Genomic DNA, 21,301 nt, shown 5'->3' on the forward strand with positions numbered 1-21,301 from the left:
GAAGGAGAGAGAGATGGAGAGAGAAGGGGAGATAGAGGAGACAGAAGGGGGGAGAGAGAGAAGGGGAGAGAGAGAGTGGAGGGGAGAAGGGGAGAGAGTGGAGGAGAGGTGTGCAGCAGGTGAGGCGGTCTGGTCGCTGGTGCAGTCCGGCTTTGTGCAGGGTCCTAGGTGCAGGCACAGTATGAGTCGTTGCACGGCTGCGGTCAGTTTCTATCCTAGGCGCTGTGGGGATTTGTGTTGGGTGCAGCTGTGACGCCGCAGGACAGGCGCCTCCCTGGGGATCACAGCACTGACTACCCGGCTCCATTCTGCAGCCCCATAATATGCAGATAGTCAGTGGCGCACTGCGCGCTCGGCGCCGCACAGAACGGCCTGCCTGCTCTGCCGGGAGCGCCCTCTGCTGGCATCCGAGCGATCACCGTGATAAGGACAGACAGCTGCGCACGTCACTCAGCGCTCGCCACGCCCCGCAAACTGCGACTGAGCGCGGACTGCGCTCCGTCACGTGATCGTGTACCTCGGGAAGCGTCAAGCAGAAACCATGACAACGGCGCCCCCTGGTGACTGAGAGGCGTAGGGCGGAGCTAGAGCTGCCATCCTGGAGGACGCGCCATCACCATCGTCATCATGAGCCAGACTCCAGAGACCAGAGCTAGGTGAGAAGTGTGCGGGGCTGGGGGCAGGGGGAGAAGGAAGGAATCACGTCTGCAGACCACCCGCCGCCATGTTCCTGCAGCCAAGGTGTGTATGAGGATGGAGAGGGGGCGAGTGTACAGTATGTGCCTATGTCAGAGGGTGGGGGTGTAGTTAATAGGAGGAGGAGGACTTGTCTGCTGCTGAGGCCAAAACTCATCCAATAATGATGGGGCCTGACCAGTGCGAGCCTGCCCCATCCTGTCCTGAGAGGCGTCTGGCTGCAGTAATGCACAGTCCTGGGGGATATGTCTTACATGGCCCTAGTGGGGGACACAACCCGCCCTATGGTGGTCCGGGATGTAGCGATGCTACAAATAGAAAGATGCGGGGACGTCATGGTGCCAGGACTCAGCAGCAGCATGTGATGTATGAGCCGAGCACCAAGGTGATGTCATCTGTAACGGTGACCCGGTGATGTCATCTATAATGGGGACCCTCTGGCTTCATCATGGTGATGTCATATGTAAAGGGGACCCTCTGGCTTCATCATGGTGATGTCATATGTAAAGGGGACCCTCTGGCTTCATCATGGTGATGTCATATGTAACAGGGACCCGGTGATGTCATCTATAATGGGGACCCTCTGGCTTCATCATGGTGATGTCATATGTAACGGGGACCCTCTGGCTTCATCATGGTGATGTCATATGTAACGGGGACCCACTGACGTCATCATGGTGATGTCATATGTAACGGGGACCCTCTGACGTCATCATGGTGATGTCATATGTAACGGGGACCCTCTGACGTCATCATGGTGATGTCATATGTAACGGGGACCCTCTGACGTCATCATGGTGATGTCATATGTAACGGGGACCCTCTGACGTCATCATGGTGATGTCATATGTAACGGGGACCCTCTGACGTCATCATGGTGATGTCATATGTAACGGGGACCCTCTGACGTCATCATGGTGATGTCATATGTAACGGGGACCCTCTGACGTCATCATGGTGATGTCATATGTAACGGGGACCCTCTGACGTCATCATGGTGATGTCATATGTAACGGGGACCCTCTGACGTCATCATGGTGATGTCATATGTAACGGGGACCCTCTGACGTCATCATGGTGATGTCATATGTAACGGGGACCCTCTGACGTCATCATGGTGATGTCATATGTAACGGGGACCCTCTGACGTCATCATGGTGATGTCATATGTAACGGGGACCCTCTGACGTCATCATGGTGATGTCATATGTAACGGGGACCCTCTGACGTCATCATGGTGATGTCATATGTAACGGGGACCCTCTGACGTCATCATGGTGATGTCATATGTAACGGGGACCCTCTGACGTCATCATGGTGATGTCATATGTAACGGGGACCCTCTGACGTCATCATGGTGATGTCATATGTAACGGGGACCCTCTGACGTCATCATGGTGATGTCATATGTAACGGGGACCCTCTGACGTCATCATGGTGATGTCATATGTAACGGGGACCCTCTGACGTCATCATGGTGATGTCATATGTAACGGGGACCCTCTGACGTCATCATGGTGATGTCATATGTAACGGGGACCCTCTGACGTCATCTTGGTGATGTCATATGTAACGGGGACCCTCTGACGTCATCATGGTGATGTCATATGTAACGGGGACCCTCTGACGTCATCATGGTGATGTCATATGTAACGGGGACCCTCTGACGTCATCATGGTGATGTCATATGTAACGGGGACCCTCTGACGTCATCATGGTGATGTCATATGTAACGGGGACCCTCTGACGTCATCATGGTGATGTCATATGTAACGGGGACCCTCTGACGTCATCATGGTGATGTCATATGTAACGGGGACCCTCTGACGTCATCATGGTGATGTCATATGTAACGGGGACCCTCTGACGTCATCATGGTGATGTCATATGTAAAGGGGACCCTCTGACGTCATCATGGTGATGTCATATGTAACGGGGACCCTCTGACCTCATCATGGTGATGTCATATGTAACGGGGACCCTCTGACCTCATCATGGTGATGTCATATGTAACGGGGACCCTCTGACGTCATCATGGTGATGTCATATGTAACGGGGACCCTCTGACGTCATCATGGTGATGTCATATGTAACGGGGACCCTCTGATGTCATCTTGGTGATGTCATATGTAACGGGGACCCTCTGACGTCATCATGGTGATGTCATATGTAACGGGGACCCTCTGACGTCATCTTGGTGATGTCATATGTAACGGGGACCCTCTGATGTCATCTTGGTGATGTCATATGTAACGGGGACCCTCTGATGTCATCTTGGTGATGTCATATGTAAAGGGGACCCTCTGATGTCATCTTGGTGATGTCATATGTAACGGTGACCCTCTGATGACAAGAAGTCGCTGCACACAGATCACCCGCAGGCTCTTTCCCCTGCACATCACTCATTATACACCCCCCATCACATTCTGTAGTGTATACAGACCACCCTCCAGACCCACAAGACTATCGCCAACCACACACAGAAAATCACTGCATGTTGTAATAAGGCAGAGCAGACTACAGTGGCTTGCAAAAGTATTCACCCCCTTTTTACCTATTACAACCTGTGTTTATATATTTTTGTAATCGGATTTGTGTGTGATTCATCAGCAATAAACAGTCTAAGTCGGTGAAGTGAGAAAAATATAGGCATAAATTAAATTTATGGGATCAAATAACTAAAAATTGCCATGTGCATATGTAGTCACCACTTTTGCTGTGAAGCCCCTAAAAATTTCTGGTGCAATCAATTCCCTCCATATGTCACATGCTTAGTGACAGGACGTCCACATGTGTGAGTCCAAGTGTCTCATGGTCTGTCACTGACAGCTGTCAGCACTGAGCTGTCACAGCCGGTATACATAGCACGTCATGGTGTGGGAACTGACACCCGCTCCTGACGTGCTAAGGTCATTGTTAAGGAGTCAAGAACGTGGCACCACTAACCAAACAACACCATGAAGACCAAAGAGATCTCCAAACAGGTCAGGGACAACATATTTGAGACTGGGATGGAGGTTCTCCTTCCAACAAGACAAGGGTTGTTCAGATCATTAAGGCTAAGTGCACACTTTGCAGAATTGCCGCGGAAATTTCCGCGGCAATTCTGCGCCTCCTGCCGCGGGTATATCGCATGCAGAATTGGCATGCATATTCCCGCAGAAAACTAGCGTTTTGCAAGCATAATTAGCTTGCAGAATGCTAGCGTTTTCCAAGCGATCTGTAGCATCGCTTGGAAAACTGACTGACAGGTTGGTCACACTTGTCAAACAGTGTTTGACAAGTGTGACCAACTTTTTACTATTGATGCTGCCTATGTCGCATCAATAGTAAAATATAGAATGTTAAAAATAATAAAAAAACAAATAAAAAATGGTTATACTCCCCTGCAGACAGCCGTTCTCCTCAGCGGCTTCCGTTCCTATAGATGGTGTGTGTGAAGGACCAGCGATGACGTTGCGGTCACGTGACCGCAACGTCATCGCTGGTCCTTCACACACCATCTACAGGAACAGAAGCGGCCGCGTGCAGCGCTGAGGGGCAGGAAGACTCCGGGGGCCATCGAAGATGAGTATATCACGATTTTTTTTTATTTTAATTCTTTTTTTTTTTAACAATTATATGGTGCCCAGTCCGTGGAGGAGAGTCTCCTCTCCTCCACCCTGGGTACCAACTGCACATGATCTGCTTACTTCCCACATGGTGGGCATAGCCCCATGCGGGAAGTAAGCAGATCAATGCATTCCTAGGTGTGCGGAATCCCCGCGATTCCGCAAATTTAATGAACATGCTGCGTTTTTTTTCTGGAATGCGAATCCGCTCAGGAAAAAAATGCAGCATGTGCACAAAAAATGCGGATTGCATTCTATTAAATAGGATGCTTAATGTGAGCGGTTTTTTTTCGCGGTTTTATAGCGTTTTTATAGCGAAAAACCGCGAAAAAACTTGAAAAATCTGCTACATGCACACACAGCCTTAAAGCTTTGACCAGTCCAGTTTTGACTTTACCGAAACCAACTTCAGCTCCGACTCACCAGCCCTTTGGGCTTCTGCCATTAGGCTGAGCTGCTCTTTCATTTGGCTGCTGTGACCATTATATATAGATTTCTTAGTAAATGCTGTGTATATAGAAATAGAGCTGGCAGAACCAGTAAGGCTTAGCACACGTTGAGTAAATGGATGCAGAAATTTCTGCATCTCTTGGCAGGAAAAACGTTTTTTGCCCTGCGTTTTTGTCTGATTCGAGTAGTCAGTGATGAAAAACGCACAGAGAATTGACATGCTGAAGATTATTTTCTGCACCGAATCTGTAAGTCACAAATAAGTAACGTGTGCATGACACTTCAGATTTCTCATTCACTTCCCTGGCATCAGGATTGCATCATGTTTTGCTAGCAAATCTGCATGGCGAAAACGTGTGCACAAGCCCTCAAGGTACCGTCACATTAAGCGACGCTGCAGCGATATAGACAACGATGCCGATCGCTGCAGCGTCGCTGTGTGGTCGCTGGAGAGCTGTCACACAGACAGCTCTCCAGCGACCAACGATGCCGAGGTCCCCGGGTAACCAGGGTAAACATCGGGTTACTAAGCGCAGGGCCGCGCTTAGTAACCCGATGTTTACCCTGGTTACCTAAAAAAAACAAACACTATATACTTCCGGTGTCTGTCGCGTCCCTCGCCGTCACCTTCCCGCACTGACTGTGAGCGCCGACCAGCCGTAAAGCAGAGCACAGCGGTGACGTCACCGCTGTGCTTTACGGCCGGCGCTCACGGTCAGTGCGGGAAGCACACTGCGAGGGACGCGACAGACACCGGAATGTAAGTATGTAGTGTTTTTTTTTTTTTTTAGGTAACCAGGGTAAATATCGGGTTACTGAGTGCGGCCCTGCGCTTAGTAACCCGATATTTACCCTGGTTACAAGTGAAGACATCGCTGAATCGGCGTCACACACGCCGATTCAGCGATGTCAGCCGGTGATCCAGCGACGAAATAAAGTTCTGGCCTTCTACTCCGACCAGCGATCTCACAGCAGCATCCTGATCGCTGCTGCGTGTCAAACACAACGATATCGCTATCCAGGACGCTGCAACGTCACGGATCGCTATCGTTATCGTTCTAAAGTCGCTCAGTGTGAAGGTACCTTTAGTGTTCTCAAGGTAGAGAGGAAGATGCTGGTGGACACCAAGGTGGTGGCTTTTATCACTTGAGAAGATCTGGCATGCTGAAATCTTGAGTTTCTCCGCCATCTGTCTTTGGATCATTCCCATACTGCTGATCCTTTGGGAATTTGCTCGTTAGGCAGACGATGGTGTATATGTAAGTCCAGCTTTAGGGTTTCGTATGGAGACCCTTTCCATCTAGTCAAAGATGTTGCTGAATGTTAGAGATGATGCCAGATCTCCGAAAGACATTGATGTTCTGCCAGCTGGTGGCAGCTCAGAGGAGAAGGCCTTTGTTTTTTGATTCCCAGACTTTTCCTTTACTTGATAATTGGCCCTATAGAAATGTAAGTGATTTGTTCAGCCATAAAGTTTCTGAATATCATTCCAATATTTAGTTTTCTGTTATTTTATGACAAGCCAGCATTTCCCCAGTAGCACTCGTTGGTGACACTTTCCTGTTATTTCTTACTCCAGAGACAATCAGACCAGACAGATACAAGAAACAGTTGGTAATGTGGAAAAGCACTTTGGAGAGCTGTGCCAAATCTATGCCGGGTATGTCCGTAAAACTGCCAGGCTGCGGGACAAAGCCGATCTGCTGGTGAGAGAAGTCAATGCATACGCCGACACCGAGACCCCAAATCTGAAACATGGACTGAAGGGTTTTGCTGATGAACTTGCCAAACTTCAGGATTATCGCCAGGCAGAGGTATGGAGGTATCGTCAAGAACGGTGCCTATGTCTCACACAGGGTGTCCTATATCATCACTTTTCTCCAGAGCTGGTATTGTCCACAGCAGGCAGAGTCTACACGGCTGCAGCTCTACTAGTGATGAATGGAGTGGTAAAGCGCATGTGCAGCCACCTTTCCATTGAAAAGGGTGAGAAAGGAACTCTAATCTCATGATCAGTGGGGTCCCACCAGCGACCAGACACTTATCATCTATTCACTGGTAGGGGATAAATAATATTTGTAGGATAGACTTTTTATAGGGTCATAATCTAAAGCCCCTCATACACCTTAGATGGCTGTCAGCCATTTGATGGTCCAACTCCTATTCGGATGGCATCTATCTTGACCGTCTCTCCCATAAACAGGAGCACTCGAGAGAGCCGCTAGCAGAGATCTTTGGCGGTGTCTTTTCCTAGGGAGTTTGAAGTCTGACATGTTGGATTCTTACTCATTAGACTGTCCGCCAGACCCTTATTGATATCGGCAGGTTCAACTGACGCTAGTGTAATTTGTATGGGGGCTGAAGATATTTTTGTCATACTGAAGGTATATGCCGTAAATGTCTGATAGGTGCTGTTTTCTACTTTTAAGACTCCCGACTTTTCTTGAGAATTTGGCCTTTCTCCTCCATTCACTCTTTAGCTATAAAAAAGACCATGCCTAGATTCGGTTCTCGCTGTTGCAGTTTGGGAGGTGGCAACACATGAGTGGTCACCTCTCCACCTCCTCTACTGTTAACTGGAGTGCCACACGGGGGTCCATCCTTCCTATACAGGTCCTTCTCAAAAAATTAGCATATAGTGTTAAATTTCATTATTTACCATAATGTAATGATTACAATTAAACTTTCATATATTATAGATTCATTATCCACCAACTGAAATTTGTCAGGTCTTTTATTGTTTTAATACTGATGATTTTGGCATACAACTCCTGATAACCCAAAAAACCTGTCTCAATAAATTAGCATATTTCACCCATCCAATCAAATAAAAGTGTTTTTTAATAACAAACAAAAAAACCATCAAATAATAATGTTCAGTTATGCACTCAATACTTGGTCGGGAATCCTTTGGCAGAAATGACTGCTTCAATGCGGCGTGGCATGGAGGCAATCAGCCTGTGACACTGCTGAGATGTTATGGAGGCCCAGGATGCTTCAATAGCGGCCTTAAGCTCATCCAGAGTGTTGGGTCTTGCGTCTCTCAACTTTCTCTTCACAATATCCCACAGATTCTCTATGGGGTTCAGGTCAGGAGAGTTGGCAGGCCAATTGAGCACAGTAATACCATGGTCAGTAAACCATTTACCAGTGGTTTTGGCACTGTGAGCAGGTGCCAGGTCGTGCTGAAAAATGAAATCTTCATCTCCATAAAGCATTTCAGCCGATGGAAGCATGAAGTGCTCCAAAATCTCCTGATAGCTAGCTGCATTGACCCTGCCCTTGATGAAACACAGTGGACCAACACCAGCAGCTGACATGGCACCCCACACCATCACTGACTGTGGGTACTTGACACTGGACTTCAGGCATTTTGGCATTTCCTTCTCCCCAGTCTTCCTCCAGACTCTGGCACCTTGATTTCCGAATGACATGCAAAATTTGCTTTCATCAGAAAAAAGTACTTGGGACCACTTAGCAACAGTCCAGTGCTGCTTCTCTGTAGCCCAGGTCAGGCGCCTCTGCCGCTGTTTATGGTTCAAAAGTGGCTTTACCTGGGGAATGCGGCACCTGTAGCCCATTTCCTGCACACGCCTGTGCACGGTGGCTCTGGATGTTTCCACACCAGACTCAGTCCACTGCTTCCTCAGGTTCCCCAAGGTCTGGAATCGGTCCTTCTCCACAATCTTCCTCAGGGTCCGGTCTCCTCTTCTCGTTGTACAGCGTTTTCTGCCACATTGTTTCCTTCCAACAGACTTACCATTGAGGTGCCTTGATACAGCACTCTGGGAACAGCCTATTTGTTGAGAAATTTCTTTCTGGGTCTTACCCTCTTGCTTGAGGGTGTCAATGATGGCCTTCTTGACATCTGTCAGGTCGCTAGTCTTACCCATGATGGGGGTTTTGAGCAATGAACCAGGCAGGGAGTTTATAAAAGCCTCAGGTATCTTTTGCATGTGTTTAGAGTTAATTAGTTGATTCAGAAGATTAGGGTAATAGGTCGTTTAGAGAACCTTTTCTTGATATGCTAATTTATTGAGACAGGTTTTTTGGGTTATCAGGAGTTGTATGCCAAAATCATCAGTATTAAAACAATAAAAGACGTGACAAATTTCAGTTGGTGGATAATGAATCTATAATATATGAAAGTTTAATTGTAATCATTACATTATGGTAAATAATGAAATTTAACACTATATGCTAATTTTTTGAGAAGGACCTGTATATGGGGGTACTATGTACAGCTGGTGCTTACCCACCGCTGCCCCCACCTATGTGTAACATGGAAATACATGTGAACAGACAGAGAAGAACATTTCTGACCAGAATGGCACTGGGGGCCACAGGGGGCCTGGGCTTCAGGCTGTTCACCACTGACCTAACATAGACATGATGCTGGGCCCTAAATCACGGGTGGAGGCCACCGCTTTAACCTCAGCGATACAGAAAATACATCCCATAGGCTTGTGCTTTCATGATTGTGTACGGAGTGTAATGGCGGCAATGACTGAACATCCACACTCCGCACTCCGGCTCGTGGTGATAATAAATGTCCTCATTCACTGAAGTTATGAATTCTGTTGTCAGGTGGAAAGACTTGAAGCCAAAGTAATTGAACCCCTGAAAAGCTACGGAGCGATAATCAAGCTCAAAAGGGTAAGTATGTCCATTGTATCTTCAGTGTATACGTGTGGGTGCATGAGTGGCCATCATTAACTCCTTCCCACCCCATGGGTTACTCTTTTGTCACGGTGTGGGTGTGTGGAATGAGCTCAGCAGAGCACGCTCCACACAGCAGGGTCGGTGCCGGATGTGTTATACTGCCGGCATCAGCCTCTAACAGCAGCAATCTGAGCCTCCTCCAGTCGCTGGCTTAAAGGGATTCTCCACTACTCGGACAACATTTTATGAATCATTGCGTCACCTCTGTAAAATACTAACTCTCATATTCCTCTACGGTGTCGGCACTGGCTCTCCCTGGGCTTGCGTGATATAACGGTAACATTGACATTGTCATTGAGATCCAGAGGAAGTGGGAGTTGACGCTGTCCTCCAAGTGGTTTGATTTGTCCAAAGAGGGGAGAGTGAAGCCAACGCTGATTGGCCACAGTGATTGCACGACGTAATAATGTCACATGAGCCCCGGGAGAACCGGCAGCAGAGGGGAGTATAGGTGTTAATATTTTACTGGAGGAGAACATAGGGATTGAGAAGAGGTTGTCCAGGTAATGGAGAACATGCTTTAATGCCGCTGTCCATCTCTGTCTGTGTTTAAACTGTGCGATCCAGGTGAGCCGTCTGTTCGGGGGCTGCTACCCCTCACCCAGCCCGACTTCTGAAAGTCCCCATCGCGGCCATCTTTGGTACATCTGTGAAGCCAAGGTATAGGTCGGGCTTCATAGAAGGATATGGTTTTCACCGTATGGTGCAATAATATGGTATTGCGGTATACGACACAGGTCATCAGGAAATTGCAGGTTAAACTTCCCCAAAAAAATTCTGAGAAATTTCAATAAGCCCCCTTGGTACTATCAAATCTTCATGTCCATAGTGAAAGATGCTTAGGTGAGCTTGTGTTAAGAAAACTTTTTTTTTTTCTTTTTTTTTTTTAAAGGAAGATCTCAAAGTAACGCTAAGTGCCAGGAACAGAGAAGCGAAGCAGATGGCGCAGCTAGAGAAAACTCGTCAGAGAAACCCATCGGATCGCCAAATCATCGTATCCTTCTTTCCATTTATTTCATGATATCAACAGCTTCAGCGTATCTCAGGGATTCTGAGATTGTTTGTTTTTTTCGTACTTCACTACAGTGGTAAAATGTCTTTGATATGACTTGTGTTTATTTGTGAAGAAAACGGAAACTTGGTGAAAATTCTGAACATTTCACAATTTTCAAACTTTCAATTCTTACGCCGTTAAACCAGAGCGTTATGCCACACAAAATAGTGAATAAATAACATTCCCCACACGTCTAGATTTACAGCCGCACAATTTTTTTTTAAAGATAATTTTTATTTATTAGGAAGTTAAAAGTTGACCAGCTATTTCTCATTTTTACAACAAAATTTACAAAACCATTTTTTTTTTTTTTTTGAGGCACCACCTCCCATTTGAAGTGAGTGTGAGGGGCCTATATGACAGAAAATACCCAAAGTGACACCATGCTAAAAACTGCACCCCTCAAGGTGCGCAAAACCACATTCAATAAGTTTTATAACCCTTCAGGTGCTTCACGGGAACTGAAGCAATGTGGAAGGAAAAAAAATGAACATTTAATTTTTCACTAAAAATTTACTTTGGAACCAAACTATTTTTACAAGGGTAAGGGTATGTGCACACGTTCGGGATTTTTCGCGTTTTTTTTTTCGCTATAAAACTCATACATTATGCATCCTATCATTTAGAATGCATTCCTCAATTTATGTGCACATGATGCGTTTTTTTCCGCGAAAAAAACGCCTCGTGGTAAAAAAAAAAAGCAGCATGTTCATTAATTTTGTGGATTTTTCGCGTTTTTCCCGCTATATGATGCACTGGGAAAGCGGTAATAAACGCGCAAAAAACGTGAAAAAAAAATGCGAAAAAAATGCATGCCGATTTCTGGCAGAAATGTCCGGTTTTTGTCTGGAAATTTCTGCAAGAAATCCTGAACGCGTGCACATACCCTTACAGTAGAAAATGGATCCCAAAATTTGTTGTGCAATTTCTCCTGAATACAACAATATCTTATTTGTGAGGAAATCATTTTTTGTGATCAGTGAATAACGGCTATCGCGTGATCCAGGGTCTCGGCTAGCGATGGTAACTGAGATTCCGAAGAGCGTGATCAGGGCCGGATTTTCCTGTCCCTGATCTCGTTAAAACGGAAGGAATTAATACCCTTAGCGGACACCGTTGTAATGCGTAGCGGCGGTCGCTAAGGGGTTAAAGGGACTCAGTCAACTGGTTTTTGCTCTGTAATCTGAGAGCATGGTGTAGGGGCAAGAGAGCCTGATGCCAGCGATGTATAACTTACTGGGCTGCTTGGCGTAGTTTTGATAGAATCCCTGTTTTCTCTGCTGTAGATGTAGCAGTGCTCTGAATGCTGAGCCGTGTATAACCCCCCCCCCCCCCCCCGCCCACATCTGATTGGCCGCTCTCTGTGAACACTGTGCACTATGGTCATTTTATGGGGCGCCTTTGCGTTGCTTTTTCAGGAGGATTCTGGGCTAAATCCACCTGAAAGTCATCATGTCCACATACTACAGATCACAATTTCCAACGCAGCCTTATAACTTCTGTGATATTTACCTACAGTTTGTATTAAAGGGGTAGTTCCATCTCCAAGATGATATCCCAATATGTAGTATCTTAATAATAATATTTCCAAATGCCTTCAATTAAAAAGGTAGTATAGTTCTTCTGATTCACTATGTCGATCACCCCATGTGCAGGCATTGCAGTAACTTGATCATCCATGGTTACAACCACTAACTGTCCCTATATGAGTGGTCGTAACCGTGGATACCTAATCTATTGCAATGCCCTGCACATAGGGTGAGCGAAATAGTTAATCAGAAGAACTGTACTAAATTTCTAATTTAAGGTATTTGCTCATATTGTTATTATTATTATACCTACAACATATTGGGAAAGGATTTTGGAGATGGGAGAACCCTTCTACCGCTTCCTGATGTGACGTACATATACATCTCATGCTGGGTGCGGCGTAGTGAAGGCCTCATTCAACCATTTTCACAGAAAAATAAAAAGTTGGGAGAAGATGACAAAACAAAAAGTTAAATAAAAATTTGGCTGTAACAGTAAGGTGTTAAGAAAATAACAGTGGCGGCTTTAAGGCTTCTTTCACACTAGCGTCGGAATCTCCCCGACGCATTGCGACGGGGAGATTCCGACGCTAGCGTTTAACGCATTGCACAATGGAGGCAGCGGATGCATTTCTCTGGCGCATCCGCTGCCCCATTGTAAGGTGCGGGGAGGTGGGGGCGGAGTTCCGGCTGCGCATGCGCGGTCGGAAAAAGCGGTCCGTCAGGAGCAAAAAACGTTACATGTAGCGTTTTTTGCTCCCGACGGTCCGCAGAAGCACGACGCTTCCGTCGCTTGACGGATGCGACGTGTGGCAATCCGTCGCAAATGCGTCAATACAAGTCTATGGGGAAAAAACGCATCCTGCAAGCACTTTTGCAGGATGCGTTTTTTCTGCAAAACGACGCATTGTGACGGATTGCAGAAAACGCTAGTGTGAAAGTAGCCTAAAGGTGGCAGAAACCCTTGTGCAAAACATCCGCCCCATTGAATCGTATTGTGACAAAATCTAGGCATGAAAGTAATTTGTTTTTTCCTTGACCAGAAACAAGTCCCAGGTATAAACTGCATCAACTTTGTGAAATCTCTGGGACGGGACGGACGGCTCTTCCGATCTTACATGTGAACAACCACAGTGTTACCCTAAAATCTGACGGCCCATTCCAATATCTGAGTCGCCCCCCCCCCCCCCCTTCTCGTCACATCCGATGCACAGACAGAGAAGGGGTCTGGCTTAGCAGTCAGCCAGCCCCCTACACACAGTGTGAATCATGGGTCAGACACAAGCTGGAAAGGAAAGTACCGTGACCCAGGACTGTGCTGATGCCTGGAGATCGAAGCACTGGATATTTTTTTTTTTTAACTGGACATCCCCTTTAAGTTTTCTAGTGCACCCAGGTTTCATATTGCAGATAGAGGTGCAGAGAATATTACTGCAATATTACTGCTAATGCATAGCGCTGGTCAGCACAGGGTGCAGGGAAGTATCACTCCCATCATTCCTACTTATGGTGAGAGTAATCAGTACGACTACACCCTATAAGGATATCGGAGGACACGGACTCCATGAGAAGGCAGATACGGTGCCTCGTTTACAGGGCTTTTCCGAGACTTAAATATCAGATCATTGAGGGTCCAGTTATTTGCGCCCCTGTCAGTCTGCTCTTAAAGGGGCCATGTCTGGGGTACTAGGCTGCACCCACGGCAGTGTAAAATCAGGGGCCTTTATATAGCGATGGATGATTATCAACCTCTCGAATGTCTGTGTTTAAGGCTGAAACAGAACTACAGCGAGCGACGATGGATGCAGCTAGAATAAGTCGCCAGCTGGAGGAAACCATTGACAATTTTGAAAAGCAGAAGATCAAAGATATAAAAGTAAGTCAGGTGTCTAATCCTCGGTGTGGTTCTGTGTGTAATGCCACGGCATTCAGAGCTGTTCCCCACCCATCTGGGAAATGAGGGTCTGGAGTCCCCCCTGAAAGAAGCCCTCCTCCTCCTCCCATCAAAGCTTTTCCCTCTTAATATATTGCAGTCACCATGTTATACAGCACTGTGTGCTTACAATTGCTCTTTTTGCCTTTCTACCCTGTAAATTCCCTTTTTTCTCTGCTCTATGTAGAAACAGGAAGTCTCTTGTCCCTTCATGAATCATCTCCCTCTTCACCTCTTGACCCATCTGCTCCCTCCTCCTCCTGCCATAGACTTTTACAGTGATGACTCATGCAAGCTCCTCCCAACAATGCGGATTGCATGAGGGCAGCCGACTGATGGACAGAGGCTCAACATACTCTTCCCACGTGAAATTATATAGTGGTGACAGTATACCTCCCCATTCTCTGGCTGGAGGCTGGATAGTGAGAGATCATAGCAATCGTAGTTTAAAGGGGTATCCCCATCTCCAAGATCCTATCCCAATATGTAGTAGGTATAATATTAGCAAATACCTCCAATTAAAAATGTAGTATAGTTCTTCTTATTAGCTATGTCGCTAACCTCATGTGCAGGGCATTGCAGTAGCTTAGATATCCATGGTTATGACCACTCTTATACTGATAGTTAGATGTCCATAGTTACAACCACTAAGCTACTACAGTGCCCTGCACATTGGGTAGGCGACATAGCTAATCAGAAGAACTATCCTATATTTATAATTTGAGCTTTTTGCTAATATTATTATACCCACTACATATTGGGATAGGATCTTAGAGATGAGACTACCCCTTTAACTCTTTATGTTCCTCTTGAGATAGGCCATTAGTGATGGTGCCTCTGACGGTGTAGATAGGTGCCTATTAGTAAACTAAGCTGCTCCAAGTGAAACCATCGTCTCCTATGTGTCGTCAGTATAAAGTACATGTTATATCAACCCCCAGCGTTACCCAATTTTATATTTTTATTCTCCGCTTAGAAAATTTTCAGTGACTTTGTAACAATTGAGATGTTGTTTCACGGGAAGGCGGTGGAGGTGTTGTCGGCTGCCTTCCAGCATATCGAGGATATAAACGAGGAGGAAGATCTAGAGGTAAGGCTTCTTTCAGACTTCCGTCGGTACGCGGCCGTCGCTAAAGTGTCGGCGCGACGTACCGACGGACGTTGACGTTTTTTAGCACAACGTGGGCAGCGGTCGCAGTGTTTGAACGCGTCCGCTGCCCATTGTGAAGTCCCAGGGAGGAGGGAGTGGAGTTCCGGCCGCGCCTGCGCAGTTTAAAATGAAGGACCCGACGTACGAAAAAACGTTCCCTTGAACGACGGTCCGCCAATACCGACGCTTCCAGTGCACGACGTATGGAACGTGTGTCTATACGTCGCGATGCGTCGGTAATACAAGTCTATGTGCAAAAAAAACGCATCCTGCGGGCAACTTTGCAGGGTGCGTTTTTTACACAGAACGACGCATTGCGACGTCTTTATAAAGACGGAAGTGTGAAAGTAGCCTAAGGAGCAGGGATCAGGACACGCGGGGTCGGTTTATCCTGCCGTATTAATCGGTATTCTGGCATAAAACTTACATTTTTTTTTTTTTTTTAAATATCTAATAGACTCCTGTATCATCCACAAAGACCCTTTTTTTCCTTTCTTGAATAGCTGTAAAGCGGACCCGCCCCTGGGACAAAAGTGGCCAAATTTGTATTTTTATTTTTTTTTTTATAATTCACTAGGTCTTCAGAAGTTCCCTTCATCCACCAGATTTCCAGTCTCGCTTAGACATAGTGCGTGCCAATTCCAGGACGGGAACATCAAAGAGGACGTCGTCGTCATCTTTATCAGTAAGACTTCCATGTTATTGCTTCTGTCTGTCCTCAACTGGATGTAGGTGAACTAGAAAGTAGGCAAGGATTCATCGAAAATATGGTTGTGAAGGTGGACAGACTTAGAGGAAAGTATCTATTGTTTAAAGTTTCTTTGTTTGTTTTTATGTTGGCAATGTTATTTTTCCCGTTTCCTGTTTTTTTTTTTTTGTTTTGTTTTGTTTTGTTTTTTTCTCACTTGCCATCCGTGTGCAATCCGTCTTTATTGTTTATTTTTTTGTTTTTTGTTTTTTTACTAAGCAATCGTTAATCTTTTACGCAGATCTGGACTTCTTCGTTGAATATCATTATTCAAAGGCCAATCTGATTTTTTTTTTTTTTTTTTATCGGTTTGCCCTTGTCCGATTTGTAAGCGAGCGTGAACGAGCCCTAAAAATATAAATCGGAAGTTTTGACATTTTCTCACTGGCCATTGAGATTATTTTAGACGCCTACTTCCTGTGATTTCGGGAAATGACACACACCGACCAGACATACGTGGCCTTGCTCCATCCACTCCGTTCACATCTAGAAATATACCCCAAGTGTCATAACCCTCAGATAAAAGCCTGATAAAAATGAGCCCAAGCTTATGGCTGAAATATGCAGGTCTAGGACACGGATAAAGGTTAATATCGGGCATTGAAAGTGTCAATTTTAGGATTTCCTGGCACTTGTACTGAAGGGTTAATAGATCAAAACTGGCGTCAAGTGGCTGCTCACCTGCGTAGGATCCCAGTATTGTAGCCGAAATCTGATTATTTACCTTCTAGTTTCCTCTCCGCACTCCTCTAAGGATAAAATGAAATAGACTAGAGAGAGAGCAAAATCCGAGTGATCAGGCGGAGCATTTCCGAAACGCTCTGCCCGATCACTGTGAGCGAAACGCAGAAGCAGACAGTCCTTGACAAAGGGAACTTTTTAAGTTATGCCTGTATGCAACTTAAGGAAACCGGTGGTTTTCATCATCTTCTATCTTTACATACTCTCCAGTATATTATATACGGTCATCCTGGTACTTATTATTGTTATAGCGCCATTTATTCCATGGCGCTTTACATGTGAGGAGGGGTACACATAATAAAAACAAGTACAATAATCTTAAACAATACAAGTCATAACTGGTACAGGAGGAGAGGACCCTGCCCGCGAGGGCTCACAATCTACAAGGATATGTGTCTGCCTGATTACTGTGGTGCTTTACTACAACTGCCAGTGGCAAAAATTGTGAATTATTATTTATGTATTGAGCCTGATGTTTCTTATATTCTTAGCAAACTGTCGGGAGCCAGCAAATAAAGAAGCCGGAAGAGGAGGAAGAAGACGAGAATGACCTTGATGATGAGGATGATGATGAATCAACAGAAGGCTACAACTAACTTCTCACATTCCACACCGATCTCTCGAGGAACACGAGCCTTTCCAGAGTATGGCATTTCCATAGATTGAAGAGCAACCTATCAAGATGTGCACTTTTATGATTTTTGGATAAATTCCATTGTCGGCACTGATATCTATGGAAGCGGGAGTGGATGCTCAGGGGATTTGTCAAATACTGCCTGACACTGAAATGTGTAGTGCCCCTTATCGAAAAGCTGTGCGAGATTAGTGTAATAAAATGTCATTTTTATTTTATTTTTTTACACAAACTTCGTACAGCTTTCATACATGACGTCACACCAGGCCTACTTTTCAGAAGAGGTGCAAGGGATTTGGGTAGGTAGAAGGCGCGACACAATGCTCTGGTACAGCGCTATCGATATGACCGGGGGTCTTCTAATCTTTTTGCTAACTTGCATGTGACTTTCTAATGTACTTCGTGATCTAATCCAGAACAGCTTTGAAGATCTCTGCTTGCTGGGGAATTTGTTAAAGAACTGACAGGCAGGTACTTGCTATCTACCTGCCTGGCACCAGCTCTGAGCAATCAAAAGCCTCTTTTGCCAGCAATTCTGCTGCCTCACATTAACAGGGCAGCTCTTCCGGACTAATGTCGACAGAACATGGCTGCTGACGTTATGCTGATTGACTGCCGACATCCCTCATTTAAGCAGTGGAGAGACTGCTGTCAATCAGCATAACACTGGCCGTCACGTCCCATCAACAGAGCAGAAGAGAAGCAACCTCTCTGTCTAGGTGCCATCACCAGAAGCAGCAGTATCGCTGGCAGGAGTGGTCGGCGGTGATCGTCTCTGTGCAGAACAGGCAGGTAGTTAGTTCCCATAAGAATTAAAATTAAATAGTCTCAGATAACCCTTCAATGCTTATGCCTTTCTGGAGTAAAAATGTTGCAAATATTTCCTTCTGCTTTCAGCTCTTTCCTAAAAAGGTGGATAGGGGTTAGTTTGAGCGGGCCTGTCTTATTGAATATGGGTCTGTTCTATTGAATAGAATTATGCTATATGTATACATCTTTTTCTCTTGGATCCTAAGTTTAATAACGCCCTTTAATGACTTCCATTTGATGCGAAGGTCCCAGAATATATGCTAAATAGGTGACTCCATGAGATATGACCATAACCTAAGAGATGGGCAACCATTACTAACCCAGGCCTGGTCACACGGCTGCAGGACTTGCTCCAATGTTTGTGAGCTATCACCTTGTTTCCTAAGATTTCCTACATTGATAACTTGATGTTTCGATGCACTCAGAACCAGCCGAGATCTTTAAAAATGTAGTCCAAGATATATTGGAAAGATGCTTCAAGGGGTTTTTCTTCTCCAAGTGAGGCCTCAATCAGCCCTTTGTGATTTTTCTCGTATGTAAAAACATGGTCATCAGTATTTTGGCAATGAGTTTCGTCAGTGTTTGGTCGGTTTTCACTGATGGCGAGGGGGAAATACAGAGCTTTTCCTTTGCTAATCACAGTCGGCACGTGGATGCCATCTGTGTGCAGTCTGTGATTCTCTGGGTAATTTTTGAACCAAGATTTGGATAAAACAGACATGTCTCCGTTAATATTTGTGAGCCATTCGGTCTGTAAACACGGACAGGTGAACAGCCCCATAGACTATAATGGGTACGTGATCTATCCACAGACCACATGCATGACCCACGGACGTCTGAACGTGACACTGTAATAATGAATGCAGGTGTTACCCACCCTCCCTGGGTCCAGCTCTGCCTCGCTGCTACTGTTAGTCTTTGATGGGCTGCAGAGGTGACATCGGGACTACAGTACACATGACCACTGCATCCAATCACTGCGCTCAGTTGCTCTGTGTTGATAGCCGCTAAGGTCAGTGATTAGCTGCACTGGTTACGTGTATTGGGGTTCTCACTGTGGCAGCCTGTCAACCATGACCCGAGCACAGCCGAGATTCAGCACTGAATCCAAGAAGGGTTAATAAGACCGGGGGTTATTATTCTAGCTTGGGGGAAGTTAATTTGGATGAAAAACATATTCCCAGAGGGCCCCGGGAGGGATTATCACAGCCGCAGAATCCCTATCAATAATACGATACATGTGCATCATCGTGGGTTCCCGTTATTACCCGATAGTAAATTAATGCTGTATAGGACGTCTCATGTAATATTGGACTTCAAAACCAAATATTCCTCTATTGATTGGTGCACACTCAAGCACCCTAGGCAAGCCCGAGTAACGAGCACTTGCACTCATCACTAATCACAATGTGACCCAATCACTTGTTTGGCCACGCAACGTGTCAGTCGCCATGTAGCCCCTGCCTAAAAGTAAGGTAGCTGCTAGTCACAGGCTTAACTAAAAAAAAAAATTCCACAATATGATAAATCTGTGACCCCCATCAAACCTCTGTATGGCTTATCTACTTAGTTCGGTGTTACCTTGTGCCTTAAATCTAATACCTCAACAGTTCAGTACGTGTCACAGTGTAAGTAGGAACAGACTGCAACTGAGTATTCGCATTATAAATGTATAATTGTTGCCAAAAGGAAAAATTCTGAGATGAGATCCACACAGAGTGGTCATTTCTTTTAATGAAAACATATCGGGGGAAAAAAATAAATAAAATGCTTTTTATCTGCAGCCATAGTGACAGTCTGCAGGTAAATGCCACATAAAACTGTAATCTAAATGGAAGTGTGGCCACAGGGAGAAAATAGTTCTGTCTTCCCTGCACCGCCCTGATGCCTGGAAGCGAGCAGGTGCAGGGAGAAAATAACTTCATTTTCTCCCTGATTACCTCTAAGTCGGCACGTAATATTTTTTTTTTTATTTTTTTGCTGCCAGGTTCCTTTTATAAGGGTTTCTGTGCCAATGTAAAGAGACCTGTTAAAAAAAAAATATATATATATATATATATATATTAGTTTTACCATTTTTAAGAGGCATCAAAAAATGCAGGCGCTGCCGATTCTGCTAACGCTTGCTCATGCTTGTAGCCGGTCTGACTGTTTCCTGCACAATGTTGTAACTTCTTGCACTGCCAAAATGTGTATTGCAAAATATTAGCATTTGATATGCTGACACATAATAAGTACAGAGCCTCTTTTTCTATTTTTGGCCTTATTTAAGTAAATGGGGTGAAATTGTGCATTCTACCGGATGTCAGACACCCATCGATCATACAGGTATGCGTATGCTAGAGATAAGACCATGGAAAAAAAAAAAACTTTAAAGATTACAGTACATTTACTGATTTACTTATACAGAGGACATGCTGACGGAGTGACAGAGACTCCATTCATCCATCTTTTTGGGTACTGTTTTTTCTGTTTCCTGTAGGCAAGAAAATTGTAGCAAGACCAAGTCATGACTAGTGAACGATCCCGGCTGTAGGGCCAGTTTTGGCGTCTTGTCTCTACATGGTAAGAAGGGCCATTGACCCCAGGATTGTGGCTGTGACCGGACTGAACACTAACCTCCATAATCTGAGACCTGGGGCACCTACAGTCCTTTATCCTTCACTCACTAATGACTCTTTCAAAAGTAAAAAACATCCAGCCATTGCACTTGTATAGTCCATGAGGATATATTGTACAGAACAGTGTTTTATAAGATGTACTGTACACACTTACTACCCTTTTATATCTCTATAATAAGCTTTGTAATCCTCAGTTCTATTTCTAAGGTGTATTGTTATAAGTGTTAATATTGGCGAGCCGCACAGAGCCCGGCCATAATCTCTATGGTATTAATGTATGTTATGTGGGTTGTTTCTATTTTTTGTGAATATGTATTCGAAAATAAAGTTAAAATATTTGATACAATGATACTGTGCATTATTTATTGCTGTTTAGAGATCTGCAGACAATTGTTTTTGTCCTTTGGGGTCTAAGGGGATAACATTTCCCCTTGTGTAGAGTGACAAGCTAAGCCCCGCATGTCAGAGTGAGGAGGCTTAAAAGCCATGTTTTGGGAAATTAAATATGGCATAAATTGTGAAATCCCCAACATAAGTTGACAAGTTGCAGAATTCTACCCCTTCGTATTTCATGACGAATACATAGCCATCACAGAGCGAGT

General features: G+C 45.2%; 1 protein-coding gene across 1 annotated transcript; it reads left to right on the forward strand.

The window, feature by feature from the left end:
- The first annotated feature begins 516 nt into the window (after nt 1–516).
- CIBAR1 (CBY1 interacting BAR domain containing 1) lies at nt 517–21,045 on the forward strand. Its single transcript, XM_069731617.1, has 9 exons — nt 517–656; nt 6,337–6,571; nt 9,345–9,413; nt 10,372–10,473; nt 13,113–13,118; nt 13,834–13,938; nt 14,972–15,085; nt 15,723–15,830; nt 17,126–21,045. Exons 1-9 carry the CDS (start codon nt 628–630, stop codon nt 17,228–17,230), a joined length of 873 nt encoding a protein of 290 aa, XP_069587718.1. The 5' UTR covers nt 517–627; the 3' UTR covers nt 17,231–21,045.
- Nucleotides 21,046–21,301: the final 256 nt, after the last annotated feature.

This window comes from Ranitomeya imitator, chromosome 6, assembly GCF_032444005.1.
Source record: "Ranitomeya imitator isolate aRanImi1 chromosome 6, aRanImi1.pri, whole genome shotgun sequence".
Lineage (NCBI taxonomy): Eukaryota > Metazoa > Chordata > Amphibia > Anura > Dendrobatidae > Ranitomeya > Ranitomeya imitator.

What these genes read in the sequence shown, in the direction of transcription:
- CIBAR1 (XM_069731617.1), top strand. Translation starts at nt 628, where the DNA reads ATGAGCCAGACTCCAGAGACCAGAGCTAG. An exon ending in ACTCCAGAGACCAGAGCTAG is followed by an intron (nt 657 to 6,336) that starts GTGAGAAGTGTG and finishes TTCTTACTCCAG; the next exon opens with AGACAATCAGACCAGACAGA. An exon ending in ACGAGGAGGAAGATCTAGAG is followed by an intron (nt 15,086 to 15,722) that starts GTAAGGCTTCTT and finishes ATAATTCACTAG; the next exon opens with GTCTTCAGAAGTTCCCTTCA.